Source organism: Vigna umbellata, chromosome 4 (genome assembly GCF_029865625.1).
Source record: "Vigna umbellata cultivar VRB3 chromosome 4, Vumbellata_1.0, whole genome shotgun sequence".
In the NCBI taxonomy this organism is placed as follows: domain Eukaryota; kingdom Viridiplantae; phylum Streptophyta; class Magnoliopsida; order Fabales; family Fabaceae; genus Vigna; species Vigna umbellata.
Window position 1 is genome coordinate 2,688,828 of NC_142168.1, and position 16,356 is coordinate 2,705,183.

Here is a 16,356-nt window from a genome sequence, read left to right on the forward strand (position 1 = left end):
CCAAATTGGTCCTTGAGAGACGACCTAGGAGTCACTGCCTAGCTTATACTGCATTAATTTGCAAAGAACTTTTGTCGGGAGGTGCGACCCTCTCATCAAAATGGCGCCGTTGCCGGGGACCAATGGTTCGGTCTTAGGTCTTTTTGTTGTGTTTGTGTGTGTTGTGTTTTGTCTTGTATGTTTGAGTGTGTGTGATTTGTTTGTTTAGGTTGTTTTGTGTGTTCAAAATTTTTGTGATATCGTTTCATGATTTTAGGGTGTTCTGACTTAGTGCATGACTAGGGGAAATCCTGGGCCTATACCACCCTTTGATCCTGAGATTGATAGAACTTTTCATAGGTTAGCTAGGCATTCTAGGAATTTATCTTTAGAGTCTGTTTTTGAGTCTGTTCCATTGGATACTGTGCCTCCCACTGCTGAGTATTTTGTGCATACTGCATCTACTGCATCTGTTGCATCTGCACGTGACTCTGATTCTGATTCTGTTGTTTTTCACACTGAGAACAATATGGCACAACCTCCACCTCGCGAGAGGACTTTTAGGGAGATGGCTGCACCTGATTTCGATATCAAAAGCTTGTGCATCCAATATCCTGATGAGGACGTTCCATGTGTTCTCAAGACTGGACTGATCCATTTGTTGCCCAAGTTTCATGGTCTTGCAGGTGAGAGTCCTCATAAGCATTTGAAGGAATTCCACATTGTCTGTTCTAGTATGAAACCACATGATGTTCCTGAAGAGCACATCTTCTTAAAGGCATTCCCTCATTCATTGGAAAATGTTGCTAAGGATTGGTTGTATGGTTTGGCGCCTAGATCCGTCACTAGCTGGGATGATCTGAAGAGGCTGTTCTTAGATAAATTTTTTCCAGCAGCCCGGACCACAGCTATCAGAAAAGACATAACTGGGATTAGGCAGCTTGGTGGAGAGAACTTATATGAGTATTGGGAGAGATTCAAGACACTTTGTGCTAGTTGTCCCCACCATCAGATACCTGAGCATCTCCTTGTCCAGTATTTCTATGAGGGTTTGAGCAACATGGACCGTGGTATGATTGATGCTGCCAGTGGTGGAGCTCTTGGAGACACCACACCTGCTGAGGCCAGGCAATTGATTGAGAAGATGGCCTCCAACTCCCAGCAGTTTAGCACCAGGAATGATGCCATTGTGGTGAGGGGCGTACATGATGTTGTTGCCCAGTCTTTATCAGCTGTTGAAAGCAAGTTGGAAGGAAAGATTGACTCTCTTACGAAGTTGGTGACACAGTTGACTACCAACCAGAAATCTGCAGCTCCATCTGCATCTGTTGCACGACTATGTGCCATTTGTCCTTCCAGTGACCACTATACAGATGCTTGTCCTTCTTTGCAGCAATCTGCTGCCTCTGATGTGCCTCAGGCTTATGCTACGAACATCTACAACAATAGGCAGCAACAACAGCAAAATCATGACTTATCCAGCAACAGGTACAACCCAGGGTGGAGGAATCACCCCAATCTGAGATGGAACAATGCGCCACAGCATCAACAGCAGGCACCACCTTTCCAGAATGCTGGAGCACCTAACAGATATGTGCCTCCACCTATGCAACAACACCAGAGGCAACAACAACAGCAACAACAAGAGGCACCTGCCCAACCAGCTGCCCACCCTTCCACTTCGTCTGAACCTTCATTGGAAGAGTTAGTGAGACAGATGACTATGCAAAACCTGCAGTTTCAGAAAGATAACATGCAATTTCAGCAGGAGACTAGAGCTTCCATACAGAGTCTCACTAACCAGATGGGTCAGATGGCTACTCAGATAAACCAAGCGCAGTCTCAGAATTCGGATAAGTTACCATCCCAGACTGTGCAGAACCCAAGGAATGTGAGTGCCATAACCCTTAGATCAGGGAAGCAGATTTTTGTGCCTTCAGAGCCCGCTTCTACACCTACACCCATGCCTGCTACTTGTCCTAGAAAGAACGACCATGACGGTTCGAGCAAGGCATTTGAGGTGGGTGAATCTTCTTCTCCAGCCGGTGGTTCTTCTTCAGGTGGATCTTCTCCCTCTTCCACCACCACCGCTGCCGCACCTTCTCCATTGGTTGACCGACCTATCCCTCTACCATTCCCTTCACGGGCACTTCCTAGCAAAAGGATGGAGGATGTGGATAAGGAAATTCTGGAGACCTTCAGGAAGGTAGAGGTGAACATACCTCTACTTGATGCCATCAAGCAGATACCGAAGTATGCCAAATTCTTGAAGGAGCTGTGCACACACAAGAGGAAGATGAAGGGAAATGAGAGGATAAGCATGGGAAGGAATGTATCTGCGCTCATTGGTAAGTCGGTCCCGCACATCCCTGAAAAGTGCAAGGACCCAGGTATATTTTGCATTCCTTGTGTGATTGGAAACAATAAATTTGAAAATGCCATGCTTGATTTGGGTGCTTCTGTTAATGTCATGCCTCTATCTATATATGCATCTTTGTCTCTTGGTCCTTTGCAAACTACGGGTGTGGTCATTCAATTGGCCAATAGGAGTGTTACCCACCCAGCAGGTTTCATAGAGGATGTCTTGGTTAGGGTTGGTGAATTGATTTTTCCTGCTGACTTTTATGTTTTGGAAATGGAGGAGGGATTCTCTCATGGATCCGCTCCCATTATCTTAGGCAGGCCATTCTTGAAAACTGCCCGAACTAAGATTGATGTGTATGCTGGAACTTTGTCTATGGAATTTGCTGATATTGTTGTTCATTTTAATATCCTTGATGCAATGAAATTTCCAGCTGAGGACCATTCTCTGTTTAGGATCGATGCATTGGATGACATTATTGATAAATATGTTGTTGATGATTTTGATTCTTTGCATAAGAAAGAGCATTCTTTTCTATCTTCTCTACATACATGCATTGAATCTGAATTTGAGAATGATGTTGATTTTGAAGAGAATTTGGATATCCATGATGTTGATGATGTTTCTGATATGGATGATGTTGATAATGTAATTGTCATGGATATGGATTTGGAGCTTGATGAGATAGGTGTTCCGCCTTTACCTGTGAATTCTTTGGAGTCAGAATGCACTAACCACTTTGTAGGAAGTACAAATGAATCTGACTTGCAGGCACCTACTCTTGAGTTGAAACAGCTCCCAGATAACCTCAAGTACGTGTACTTGGAGGATGATGAGAAGAGACCGGTGATCATTTCCACCTCCCTTGATTCTGTTCAAGAGGAGAAGTTGCTTGGTGTGTTGAGGAAGCACAAGAAGGCCATTGGTTGGAGTTTGGCTGACATACCTGGTATTAGCCCATCCACATGCATGCATAGAATTCTTTTGGAAGATGGGGCAAGGCCAGTGAGACAGCCACAAAGAAGGCAAAACCCCGTGATCATGGACGTCATCAAGAAGGAGGTGACAAAGCTTTTGCAAGCTGGGATCATCTACCCTATTTCAGATAGTCAGTGGGTTAGCCCCATCCATGTTGTGCCCAAGAAAACTGGCCTCACTGTGGTGAAGAATGAGAGGGATGAGCTTATCCCAACTAGAGTGCAGAACAGTTGGAGAGTCTGCATTGACTATAGGAGGCTCAACCAAGCAACCAGGAAAGATCATTTCCCCCTGCCATTCATTGATCAGATGCTGGAGCGCCTGGCAGGTAAATCTCATTATTGTTTTCTTGATGGTTTTTCTGGTTACTTTCAAATAAATATTGCTCCTGAGGATCAAGAAAAAACCACATTCACCTGTCCCTTTGGCACTTTTGCCTATAGGAGGATGCCCTTTGGTCTATGCAATGCCCCTGGTACCTTCCAGCGGTGCATGCTTAGCATTTTTAGCGACTTTCTTGAGAATTGCATAGAGGTGTTTATGGATGATTTTACTGTGTACGGATCCTCCTTTGATGCATGTTTAGACAGTCTGGAAAAAGTTTTGAAAAGATGCATAGAAACAAACCTTGTTCTAAATTTTGAGAAATGTCACTTCATGGTTGGACAAGGTTTGGTTCTAGGGCATATCATTTCTGAAAAGGGAATAGAGGTAGACCCTGCTAAGATATCTGTGATTTCGCAGTTGCCTTACCCCTCTTGCGTGAGAGAGGTGCGATCTTTTCTTGGACATGCAGGTTTCTACAGGCGCTTCATCAAAGATTTCAGCAAGAAGGCGCTTCCTTTGTCCAGACTGCTGCAGAAAGATATTGACTTCTCTTTTGATGACAGATGCAAGCAGGCGTTTGATTGCCTGAAGGAAGCTTTGACCACCGCCCCTATCATTCAGGCACCGGATTGGACAGCCCCATTTGAGCTCATGTGTGATGCGTCTAATTATGCATTAGGGGCTGTCTTAACACAGAAAATTGACAAGCTGCCGAGAGTGATCTACTATGCTTCACGCACTTTGGATGTTGCCCAGGCAAATTATACCACCACTGAAAAAGAGTTGTTGGCAATTGTTTTTGCCCTTGATAAGTTTAGGTCATATTTGCTTGGATCACCTGTTATTGTGTATACTGACCATGCAGCTCTAAAGTTTCTGTTGAAAAAGGCGGAGTCAAAGCCTAGATTGATCAGGTGGATGCTACTGCTCCAAGAGTTTGACTTGCAAATTGAAGACCGGAGTGGAGCACGAAATTTGGTTGCAGACCACCTAAGCCGGATTGAAAAAGCTGATGATGAAGCTGATGTGTTGCCCATACAGGATACCTTTCCTGACGAGAGTTTGTTGATGATTTCTTACTCTCACCCCACTCCTTGGTTTGCACACATTGTAAATTATTTGGTTGCTTCTGTTTTTCCTCCTTTAGCATCACGTGCTCAGATTGCTAAAATTAAGAGTGATGCTAAGTATTATGTTTGGGATGACCCATATCTGTGGAAGTTGTGCAGTGACCAGGTTACTAGGAGATGCATTCCGGACCATGAGATTGACTCGGTCCTGCAGTTTTGTCATGCCTCCTCACCTGGTGGTCATCTGGGGATACAGAGAACAGCTCGCAGGGTGCTGGACTGTGGTTTTTATTGGCCTTCCATCTTCAAAGATGCGGAGAAGATCTGCAGCACTTGTGAGCCTTGTCAGAGAGCAGGAGGATCAATTTCACAGAGACAAGAGATGCCTCAACAACCTATGTTGTTCTGTGAGGTGTTTGATGTATGGGGTATAGATTTCATGGGTCCTTTTCCTGTTTCTTTTGGTTTCTGTTATATTCTCCTTGCTGTGGATTATGTTTCAAAATGGGTGGAAGCTAGAGCCACCAGGACTAATGATGCTCGGGTTGTTGTAGATTTTGTTAGATCTCACCTCTTTTGCAGGTTTGGAGTGCCTAGAGCAATTGTTAGTGATCAAGGAACCCATTTTTGCAACAGATCCATGCAAGCCTTGCTCAAGAAATATGGGGTGACGCACAGAGTTTCTACACCTTACCACCCCCAAACAAATGGGCAGGCTGAGATCTCCAACAGGGAGATTAAGAGGATTTTGGAGAAGATTGTCCAGCCCAACAGGAAAGATTGGAGCAATAGGTTGGACGATGCTCTTTGGGCTCACAGGACAGCTTACAAAGCACCGATAGGGATGTCTCCCTACCGGGTTGTCTTCGGAAAAGCATGTCACCTACCGGTCGAGATTGAGCATCGGGCATATTGGGCTGTGAAGATTTGCAACTTCTCCATGGACCAAGCTGGAGAGGAAAGAAAGTTGCAACTGAATGAATTGGATGAGATCCGATTGGAGGCATATGAGAACTCGAAGTTCTACAAGGAAAGGACAAAGAAGTTCCATGATAGTTCTATTGTTAGAAAGGACTTCGAGGTGGGCCAACAGGTTTTGTTGTATAACTCTAGACTCGGCCTCATGGGTGGTAAGTTGAGATCAAAATGGACTGGACCTTTTGTTGTGACTAATGTTTATCCTTATGGTGCAGTAGAGATCCAAGGTCCATCTACAGCTAAAAGCTTCAAGGTGAACGGGCATAGACTGAAGCCTTTCCTCAGCAACCCTTCTTTAGTGGATGTAGTGGTGGAGGAGACATCTTTGGTCCACCCCACCTATCCTCCCATCTGACTCAGGGAGTTTCTTTTCTCCTTCCCTCCTCACTTTTATTGCACTTTGTCGATATCTGATGATTGTTCTGATTGTTTGATCTACTGATTGTGACACACTGAGGACATTGTGTCGTTTAAGTGTGGTCTATTCGGGGAGGTTGTTTCTTTGTTCATGTTTCGGTTTTTATGTAGTTTGTTGTGTCTTGTGTACAGTTTTGCATACTTTTCGTAAATTCTGGATTGTGGTTAGGTTGTCAGTTTTCCTTCACTTCATTGATACTCTGAGATTTTGGATTCCTTGCTTTTCTTTGCTTGGAAGATGATCATGATTTTTGAGAGTTGAATTGATTGTGACAGAATTACCCTGTGTGAGATTTGAGCCACTTTATGTTCTTTCTTGTGTGTGATATGTCTCTTGATTGCTTGCGCATATGCCTTGGCTTGACTCTTGTTGATAACTCTTGATTGGTATGCATGTTTGGAAGTGATAAAGGCAGTTTTGTTTTTTAGCCTCTCTAGCCGAATAAGCTTACCCTGCTCTGATTCTTTGAAAACCCTTTTTGAGCCTATACTTTCCTCATTTCTTTGTTTTGAAGCTCATACACTGGCCCTAAGTGAAAAACCATGATTACCTTAACCTTAGGGAATTTTGGAGCTTTGGAAGTGTTTTGGGAACAAGTGTGGTCTCTTGGGGGTTTCTGATGAGTTGGCTAGTTGGTTCCTCTTCTTGTTTTGCTTTGGTAAATATATGTGTATCTTGTCTTTTACAGTTTTGTTTTGAAAAGAGAGAAAAGAAAAGAGACAGGATGAAAAAAAAAAAAAAAGAAAGCAGAAAAATAGTGAAAAAAAAATGTGAATAATTGTGAATAATGGAGTCAAGAGGATGGAATTAGAGGTTGTGGGTGTGTTTGAATGTGTTTACACTTGTTCCCCATTGCTCCTCTGTTCCTTACGGTTTGTAGCTTCTTATCCAGATATATCCTCCCTTGTCCTTGGCCCCATTACAACCATGAAAAGACCTTTTGATTTGAACATGCATATATGTTTGAGTGTTGATATTAGAGGCTTGCCAAGTCTGTTGTTGTTTGCTTTCTTGAGTGCATTGAGTGACATTGATTTACCTTAAACACTTGAGAGAAACACTGATTGTGTGCATCTGTGAGGCTCTGTTGCTTTTGATTCATCTTTTGAACTGATTGGCTGTTTTCCTTGTACTGAACTGTTTGGATGATTCTTTGAGTAGTTGCTTTCATTGACTCTGTGTGGGATTCTGCCTATACCTTTTACCGTCCAGAATTTTGTGAGAATTGTGCAACTGTGTTTCTGTTTCTATCCTGGTTGAGTCTTTGTTGTCTGTCTGTCGAGTCTGTGTCAACTCCCTGATGTTTGAGTAGTTCCCTGGTTTTCGTTTTGGTTTTGCCCAGGAGTGCAAAAGACTAAGTGTGGTCTATTTTGATGAGTCGTTATTTCTTGAATTATATTTAGTTTATTGCACTTAAATAAACCAGGGAATTGTGTTTAATTGTTTGTTATTTCCCCGTTTTCCGAATTCCGCTTAATTTGGTCGGAAATTTGTAATTGTGCTAATTTGGATTTTTTTGAGCTGATTAAGTGCATTTTTGAAATGCAGGAAAATTTCGGAAATACATTTTGGGACATCAGGAAGATTATTGCCAAATAAATTCAAGACTCTCCAGACAAACATTTTTGAATTAATTAAATTGTAATTCAGTAGTCTAGAATTTTTGAATCAACTCTTATATTTTGGATCAATTTTTGGTAAATTAGATTAGACCCAAAATTAGAAGTTAGAGACTTGGCATCTTAGGGTTTTTGTGTGGACCCCACCCTTATGAAGAAGGGAACACACGGCCTTAAGGGTTGGCCAGCCGCCACTTGGAAGGCACCTTTCTTTTTACACACTCTCGGACTCTCTTTCATTTTTTGGGGGGGGGACCTTAGTCTTTTTTTCCGAAACGCTGTTGTTTTTGATAATGAAGAGAATGTTTTGTTCCGGTGGATAAACTCTTATTGCATTCTCATTTTTCAGTTTTTATGCACTGTGCTTGATACTGTTACAGGAATGGTTACTGGAAGCTTGCACACAGTTACTGTTACATTGATTTGAATTTTTTATTTCAATTTGAGAGGATGCGTGGACTTCATCATCTTTGATGTTTCTTTGCTTGGTGAATGTTGTTACGGAGGATGGAGTAGGTGTGTTAGGGATTCTTCTTGGAAGCATTGTCACGCTGATTGGCAGGGAGAATTGGAGCAGCACGGTGATGGTTGGAAGCAGTCATTCATCTTTGCACACGGAGAGAAAGAAGCAATTTTTCGTTTTGGCTTTTAGAAACAAGAAGCCCTGTTACATTCTTCTTTGAGAAGTGACGCACACGGTGACTCATTTCTCCATTGAAGGCTCTCGGTCACAGCAACACGTAGAAGGGAAGCTGCAGTGGTGTGCACGGTGAAGGAGTGAAGCACGCACATGGAGCAGTAGCAACGGTGATTGATGCTGGAAGGAGGTGGGCATTTCACTTTGTTGGAACGTGTTGGAGAATTTGGGTGCCACGGCTTGGTTGGAGGAGAATAGAAGATTTACTTATCTTTAGATGGAAGAAGGGAAGCAGTAGGTGTCACGGTGGGGCCATGCTGGAAGAAAAGAGAATGGCTTTTGATTTATGCAATGAAGGAGTAGATTAGGTAGAAGAGTAATTCACGTGAATGTGGGCCATAGTGTGCACGGTGATGGAGCATTTTCAAGAGAGGAAGTGCTGAATGTTGAAATGAAGAGATGATGGGACGTTTGGCAGCTGAATAAATGCAAGTGTTTTATTTAATTGAGAGGAAGATTAAGTGAAGAAGTGATGTCTTGTACTGGGCAAAGAGAACCGTGAATGGAGAAGTGGCCCACGGCCTATTAATGCATTTCTTTGTCTCTTATGGAATGGAGAATAAGTCACGTAAGCCTTCTTATGTGATTGGATTTGCTTTCATTTCCTTTTGCAAAGTGAATGGACCATGGTAGAAGTTGGAAATTACGTGAAGAAGGAAGAAGCATCAAGGTGGTTTTAATAAATTTGCTTTCCTTGCCAAAAGAGTGCCACGGCCTTGGATGGAAAAACGGTGCAACATAAATTTTATTTTACAGCAGCACTAAATTATTTAAATTAACTCTGCAAGCGTTTTCTTCTTTTTGGTGGTGAATGTGTAGGTTAGATGACAATATTGTGCATTTAATGTTTTAGTCTAACCGTTGCATTTTTAAAGCTTGAATTGTGTTTGGGAATTTATCTGTTGTGGTTTTATTTTAATGCTTTTGTTTATATTCGGTTGTGTTTAATTCTCATTTTTGATTTAGTTCATTTTTGAATCACAAAAATCACAAAAAAACCCCCCCCCCCCTACACTACGTGTTGATCTAAGACTGAACCCAAATTGGTCCTTGAGAGACGACCTAGGAGTCACTGCCTAGCTTATACTGCATTAATTTGCAAACAACTTTTGTCGGGAGGTGCGACCCTCTCATCAACAACACAATCATCTTACTCATTCCCAACTTTCTTTTGCCTTTGCATTGAGCTTTGCTTCTTTTTCTTTTCTTTTCTTTTTCTTTGCATATTCTTACTTTTTAGCTCTTAGCTCAATGCTTTTCATGTTTTCCCAACAACCTCAAACTTGAACATTTAACAATACCACACAAGATCTTCTACTTAACTCAAGGTAAAGATTTTTCAATCAAAGGTTTCAGTGTATGTTCAAGGCTAAGGGTTCAAAAGGATTGAACACAAAGTGTTCTCTTTTAGTGGGCTAACTTTTACAAATTTGGCAAATAAAAAGGTTTCCAACAAACGGCCTTGATCATATGATGCAAAAACAAGCAATTAATTCAATCATAGAAAACCTGGGCAAAACCATTCATGCTTTCAAAGTAATAGCCTTCAACAATAACAACTCTGGAGCTCAAAATCTCACATATAAGCTCATTCACATTTGACATACACATCCTGCTTAATTTCACAATCACAATCATGATATCATGCATTTGTTCACAAAGCTTGTGAATCACCTGTATAAGCATTTTAATGTGCACATCATCTCAACATCAATTAATCATAAGCATCATTCAGTATTACTTATCACACAATCACAGTTAATAGCAAACCATCACAAGAAACGAGGTTTCAAATAGAGTACATCAAACCCTAATCTAAAAACAAAAACAAATAAGTTCAGAAAACTTAAACCACAAAAGCATAATCATATGATAGCATTTATCAGTAAATGCTATCTCAGCTCCTCATTAGTCTGAGTTGTCCTCTGTATCTTCCTCTTCCTCTTCATCTTCATCATCTTCAAATGCATCATCATCATCAGCTTCATCTTCTTCCATCTCTCTAGCTGAAGCTTCAGCTGCTCCAGCTCCTCCTCCATGCACTGGCTCCTCTGGCCAAGCTACCACATTATGGAATTCATCCATAGTCCACCTGTGGGCTGGAGGTGTATCATACATCCCCACAATCATCTCAGCAGTGGCCACCTGCCCTCTGTGAATGGACTGCAACTGAGCTCCTATAAGAGACATATACATGTCCCTCATCTGGAATGGTTCTGCTTCATGTGTATCAGCAGATGTCTGGCTCTGTGCTGGCCCTCTCTCTCTACGAGCCCGGCGTGGTGGAACTGGCTGAGCTGTATCCTCACCTCCACAGTACTGTCTGTAGTAGGCCTCATCAATAGCTTTTCTTGGCCTCTCAAAAGGTGGAGCAGAAGTGTCCACCCCAGCTATCTTGCAAAGGCGCGTGATCAAAGAAGGATGTCCTAGTGGTGCTTTGTTGTTTGAAGTATTGGCGCACACACTAATCTCATCAGCTATCACCTACCCAATATTAACATTCAAGTTTCTGATAGCACAGTAGATGAAGAATGCCCTGCTGAGAGTAATATCTGACACATGTGAACATGGCTGAATGTTGGCATGAGAAAACGCCATCCAATACTTTGCAAGAGGAGTCAAATCTATCCTCCTAATGTTAACCACTGAGCCAGATCGATTCCTTTGGAAGTGTCCTCCAGGTATACACAGTACTCTCTCCACATCCTCATAATCAGCACCTTCCTCCATGCAAAGAGCAAACTGGCACTGCTCACCAGCCCATACAGTGTCCAGAAAGTTATTAATAGAATCAGGATCATACCTGATAGCATGGCCTCTGACATAGCCCAAATAATTCTCAGCTGGATAATCACCAATCTTCTTTGCATTGGTGTAAAATTCCTTAACCACAGCTATGTTAGCAGGTGCAGGATAAGTGGCTAGCTTTCCCCAGTCATTCCCTAAAACTTGCTCTCCAAATTGAGGAGCAAGGTTAGGTATCATTCCAACCTTTCTCTCCATCAGAAGTCTCTTGTCCTGAACCACTTTAAAGTGCTTCTCATGTTTCCTAGAGAGGAACCTGCTAGAGTGGGGTTGCTCTGGTTCCTTTTCCTTTCTCTTGGTTGCCATGGTTTTCAATCTTTTTCCTGAAGAGGATGCCATTCCTACATTCAAAACACAAATACAAAACCACAGAACATGATGTTAATCATTAGTAAAACACAGAACATAACTCCTTTCGAAGCTAAACCACCGCTGAGGGCCAGAATTCCCCCTCAGCGCCACCAGTACCACATTCCATAACACAAAAAAACCAGAAAAATCAAATCTGGCAGAGTGCCGCTCAGCGGCAGTTTACCCCTCAGCGGTAACTCTGCAAATTTTTGAAAAACCTGTTTTAAAGCTTTCCTAACTCCACCCAAATGCAATTTTCAGTTTTCCAATTCATAATCATGCAGTTTAATCAGTTCAAACATTAAATATATCATCAAATCATGCAAAGAAATCAAAACCCCTAAATCTTCATGTTTTGACAATCATATTCAAAATCAAAAACCCTAGAATGAACAAAATGCATGTTACTTACTTGGGTGGAGATACTAGATGCAATGAGAATGCTTCCAAGCTAGAATGCTCTCTTCCAACCCCAAACTTTGATGGCACACTAGTGAAAAAGTGAGTGGAAGAGAAATTTTCTTAAGAGGGAAGAGTGAAAAGATGTGGAAAACCTTGGAGAAGGTATGTGGGAGTTTTTGTGCAGAGAAAAATCTGAAAGTGTGAAAGAATACGCAGCTTAGGGTTTAAAAATACCCTAATGGGCTCGGGTCCCGCTAAGGGGAACTAAAACCCAATCTGCGAGAGTACCGCTCAGCGGCACTTTCGTGATGTGTTCTTCTCCTTCTTTTCTTAACCTACGTGCCTCCTAGACATGCCCCTCACTGGCTCCCTGCAATTCAATGTTCAAAATGCTTATGCAAACCCTAACTAAAACAAATCAACAAAAATATTCAATCAACTGGGTTGCCTCCCAGGTAGCGCTTGTTTAACGTCACGAGCCTGACCCAAAATCCACCAACACCCTTCAGTAGGTGCAAAATTTTCTTACCAACACCCATCAGTAGGTGTTACAGCCATTGTATCCTTCAGTAGATACTTAACCACCTAGCATCCTTCAGTAGATGCTATATCCAACAAAATAAATACAAAAATAATGTTCACAAATTAAAAATTACAAAACCAAATCAAAAGTTTTTAAATTCACTGGGTTGCCTCCCAGCAAGCACTCTTTTAATGTCATTAGCTTGACCCAATAAAGTTCAAGTTCCATCTTCTTTATAGTTGATGTTGTCATTCCACCAACTCCTCAGTTGTTTCCTTTGAACTGTTTTGGTTCTTCTAGAATATGGAGACTCTATCTCTATCATCTCCTTCTCTTTAAAGCCCTTCACAACCCACAACTTGTTCTTAATTCTAACAGGTGTGCCAAGTTGGAGTCTTCTTTTCTTCCAGTCTCTAGGAATTTCTTCTCCTCTTCCAATCTCTTCTTCCTGGGGTACCTGAAACAACAAACAATGGTTACCTGAAACCTCAAGATTTTCATCTTTACGGCTAGTCATGGGTGCATCTCGAAATGCAGCTTTATAACTAGCTTCTTCCTCCTTTGCTTGCGTCTCATCTTTGAAGACATCTACCACCACTCTCTCCTCTCTGTCCTGGAGCACCACTATACCTTCATTTACATCTATGATAGCCCTGGCCGTTTTCATAAACGGTCTTCCAAGTATGATAGGTATCTTCTCGGTCTCCATCTTCATCACCACAAAGTCTGCCAAGAACTGAAGTTTGCCAACACAAACTATAATGTCCTCTACAATCCCACATGGCTCCTTTGAAGATCCATCGACCATTACTATTTTAACCTTTGCAGGTTTTACTTTAACATTGCCGATTTGCTCCAGTAAAGAATAAGGTATCAAGTTAACACTTGATCCTAAATCAAGAAGAGCTTTCTTTACCTTTTTCTTCCCTATAGTACAAGGGATAGAAAAACTGCCTGGATCTGATGCTTTAGGAGGGAATGACTCTTTCTTAACAGTTATACACTCTTTTACCTCATCATCTCTACGTCTCTTTTTTGTAGAGATTTCTTTATCAGATTTGGTGTAAACTGCAATTTTCTGTAGAATCTGTTCCCAAGGTGCTTCATTATCCACCATTCTGAATAATTCTGTGAAGTCCATTTGTTTCTCTTGATTTATTAGAAAAGGAAAAGTGTTTTTGCTCTCTATTTCTCTTCTTTCTTCTGTTTCTCCTTCTTCTAACTCAATTGTCTCTTCATTAACACTCTTTACCACTTTGCACTCTTCTCTGGGGTTAACCTCAGTATTAGCCCCAAAATTTCTGTTTGGCCTTTCTTCCAATTGCTTGGTAATCTGACCCATTTGAATCTCCAAATTCTTTATAGCAGCTTCAGTGCTCTTTTGAGAAGATTCAGTTTTCTGTATGAATTGCTGAAGAGTTTCTTCCAACCTTGTTGATCTTTCATTAAGCATAGATAACTGTTGCCAAAAGGTTGGTTGTTGCTGCTTATTATATTGATTTGCTTGCCCAGTTTGTCCTTGACCAATGCTTGGATGTGGTTTCCACCCTTGATTGTAATTCCCTTGACGGTATGGAAATTGATTAGCCATGAAATTAACATCCTCCACGGCTTCCACTGGAAAATCACATTGACCATTGATATGATCACCTCCACATAATTCGCACAACTGGGTTTGTACCTGTGCAGCAGTTTTCAACTCTTTAGGTAATTGTGCAAGAGTTTTAGTCAAAGATAAAATAAAAAAAATTCGAAATTTAAATTAAAAATAAAAAAAAATAAGTCAAAGATAATCAATAATCACACAAATTAACTAGTTAAACCACGAGTCCCCGGCAACGGTGCCAAAAACTTGATGGACAAATTTATGAACACCAATTTATGATGTCACAAACTTGTTTTTCAATCGGCAAGTATGACCGAATCGTTCAAGTAATAAACTTGGTAAGACCAAGTATCGTTCTTCCCAAAGGACTCACGACCTAGTTTAGTTATGTGATTTCTTAATTAGCTAAGACTTACAGATAAAATATTTGGAGTTTAATATGCAAGACAGAAAATAAACATGTATGCATGAAGTTTTGATCAATGGCAAAAAGCAAAAGATAAACACTTTCAATGATATTAATGTATGAATATGTTGTTGGGGGTCAATTTCATCTTATCCACTCTCATATATTTTAGGAATTCAACATTCAAATCATCATTGTTAATGCCACTCTCTAAAGTACCTTTCTAGAAGGCTTCTCCCTAATCACGAGTTCATACAATTCCTAGCATTCCTAATGATCAGTTCATAAGTGCAGGAGCTTAACGACAACCAATATCATATTGGGAGAAATTCCCCGGATCTAGACTTCCCCGTACGTGCCCGTATCGACAAAACCAATAATCATGCATCGAATGAGTTAAACAATGCAAGCATTAAGCAAAGAGGAAAAACCCTAACTAATGATGAAAAGAAAGCATAAGTCTTAATTAAAAGATGTAAAAACAGATTCCATATATGAGAGTTTCACAAGATTACATTGATTCCCCAACAAACATACAGAGTTTAGTTCACCATATTCATGGTGAACCTAGATGAATTACAATGAAAGAATGAAAGAATAAACCCTAAAAAGGTGAAGAGGAAGCCTCAGCATCCAAGATCCTCCTTCAAAGGGGTGGAAGAGAGAGTGTTTGCTTCGTTCCAGCCAAAGATACCTAACCCTAGGAAACCCTAAAGCTTAAATACCATTCGTAAATTACAAAAACTTAGGTCCAAGCCCATTAAAGTGCCGCTCAGCGGTAAATTACCGCTCAGCGGTAAGTGCGTGTCTTGTTTTCTCCCCTCAGCGGCCATTTTGCCCCTCAGCGGATCTCCCGTGAGTGCCTGAGTGCCGCTCAGCGGTAAACTGCCGCTCAGCGGTGACTTCGGCTTCTCCTTTTGCACTTTTTGATGTCTTTTCTGATTTCATCTCTCTCCTTCTTCACTTCTTTAACCAAATTCACCTTAAAACCTGCACAAAAACACTGAAATCAAGCATAAACCTGTCCAGCTCTCTTATTTCTAAAAATATGAAGAAAAGCATGATTTCAAGCTAGTTTCTAAGTATAAAGGTTGCTTTTAGTATCAATTTTAAGCATGAAAATAATAGTTTTTCAACTGTTATCAGTACGTTGTGTCAGGACGGACGTCTATATAGACGTTCGTTGTGCAATACTGGACGTCTATATAGACGTCCGCTGTGTTAGGATGGACATCTATATAGACGTCCGCCTCCTCCCTCCCCGGACGTCTATATAGTTGAATTGTTTTTGGTAGGGGCCGGGGGGTGGACGTCCGTGTGTGCACTGACAGACGTCTATAGACGTCCGATTGTACACTAACAGACGTCTACTCGGCGTTTTTTTTTTAAAATTAGTTTATTTTTTCAATAAAACCACACCTGAAAAGCAGAAAAATGTCCCAGAACAATTTTGCAATAATATAAATATGCATTTTATATAAACAAAGTTCTACTTAATGTGGAGTTCAATCCACTACCAAACTATCAACATAAAACTTAAACTAAAACTAAACAATGTTCAACAAGAAATATAACTATTCCTAACTCCATCTTTGCAGAAGATAAGCGGTCCACTCCTGCCTTATCTGTTTAATTGTGTCCTCTGTAATAGGCGATGTACTCTTGAAGCGCTGCAAAATTCAAGAAAGATTCATTATTGTTTCATATATGTTGAAGATGAATTTGATTTGTAATGTATTGAAGGTATACATCATTACCTCATTCCAGTCATCTGTAATGACAGCTCGAATGATGGTCTTAATCCAACACATCACATAGAAGCCACATTCCCATGA

The 16,356-nt window shown here is 41.1% G+C and overlaps 1 protein-coding gene across 1 annotated transcript; it reads left to right on the plus strand.

The window, feature by feature from the left end:
- Positions 1-274: 274 nt before the first annotated feature.
- LOC148198974 (uncharacterized) lies at positions 275-8,158 on the plus strand. Its single transcript, XM_088111932.1, has 5 exons — positions 275-2,003; positions 2,040-3,919; positions 4,022-4,921; positions 5,039-5,947; positions 8,081-8,158. The coding sequence occupies exons 1-5, from the start codon at positions 275-277 to the stop codon at positions 8,156-8,158; spliced, it is 5,496 nt and encodes a 1,831-aa protein (XP_087968058.1).
- Positions 8,159-16,356: the final 8,198 nt, after the last annotated feature.

Excerpts from the sequence above, each read along its gene's own strand:
- LOC148198974 (XM_088111932.1), top strand. The coding sequence starts at position 275 with ATGACTAGGGGAAATCCTGGGCCTATACCACCCTTTGATCCTGAGATT. Across the intron at positions 2,004-2,039 it reads GAGCAAGGCATTTGAGGTGG|GTGGATCTTCTCCCTCTTCC; the intron begins GTGAATCTTCTT and ends GTTCTTCTTCAG. Across the intron at positions 3,920-4,021 it reads GTTTAGACAGTCTGGAAAAA|GGAATAGAGGTAGACCCTGC; the intron begins GTTTTGAAAAGA and ends ATTTCTGAAAAG.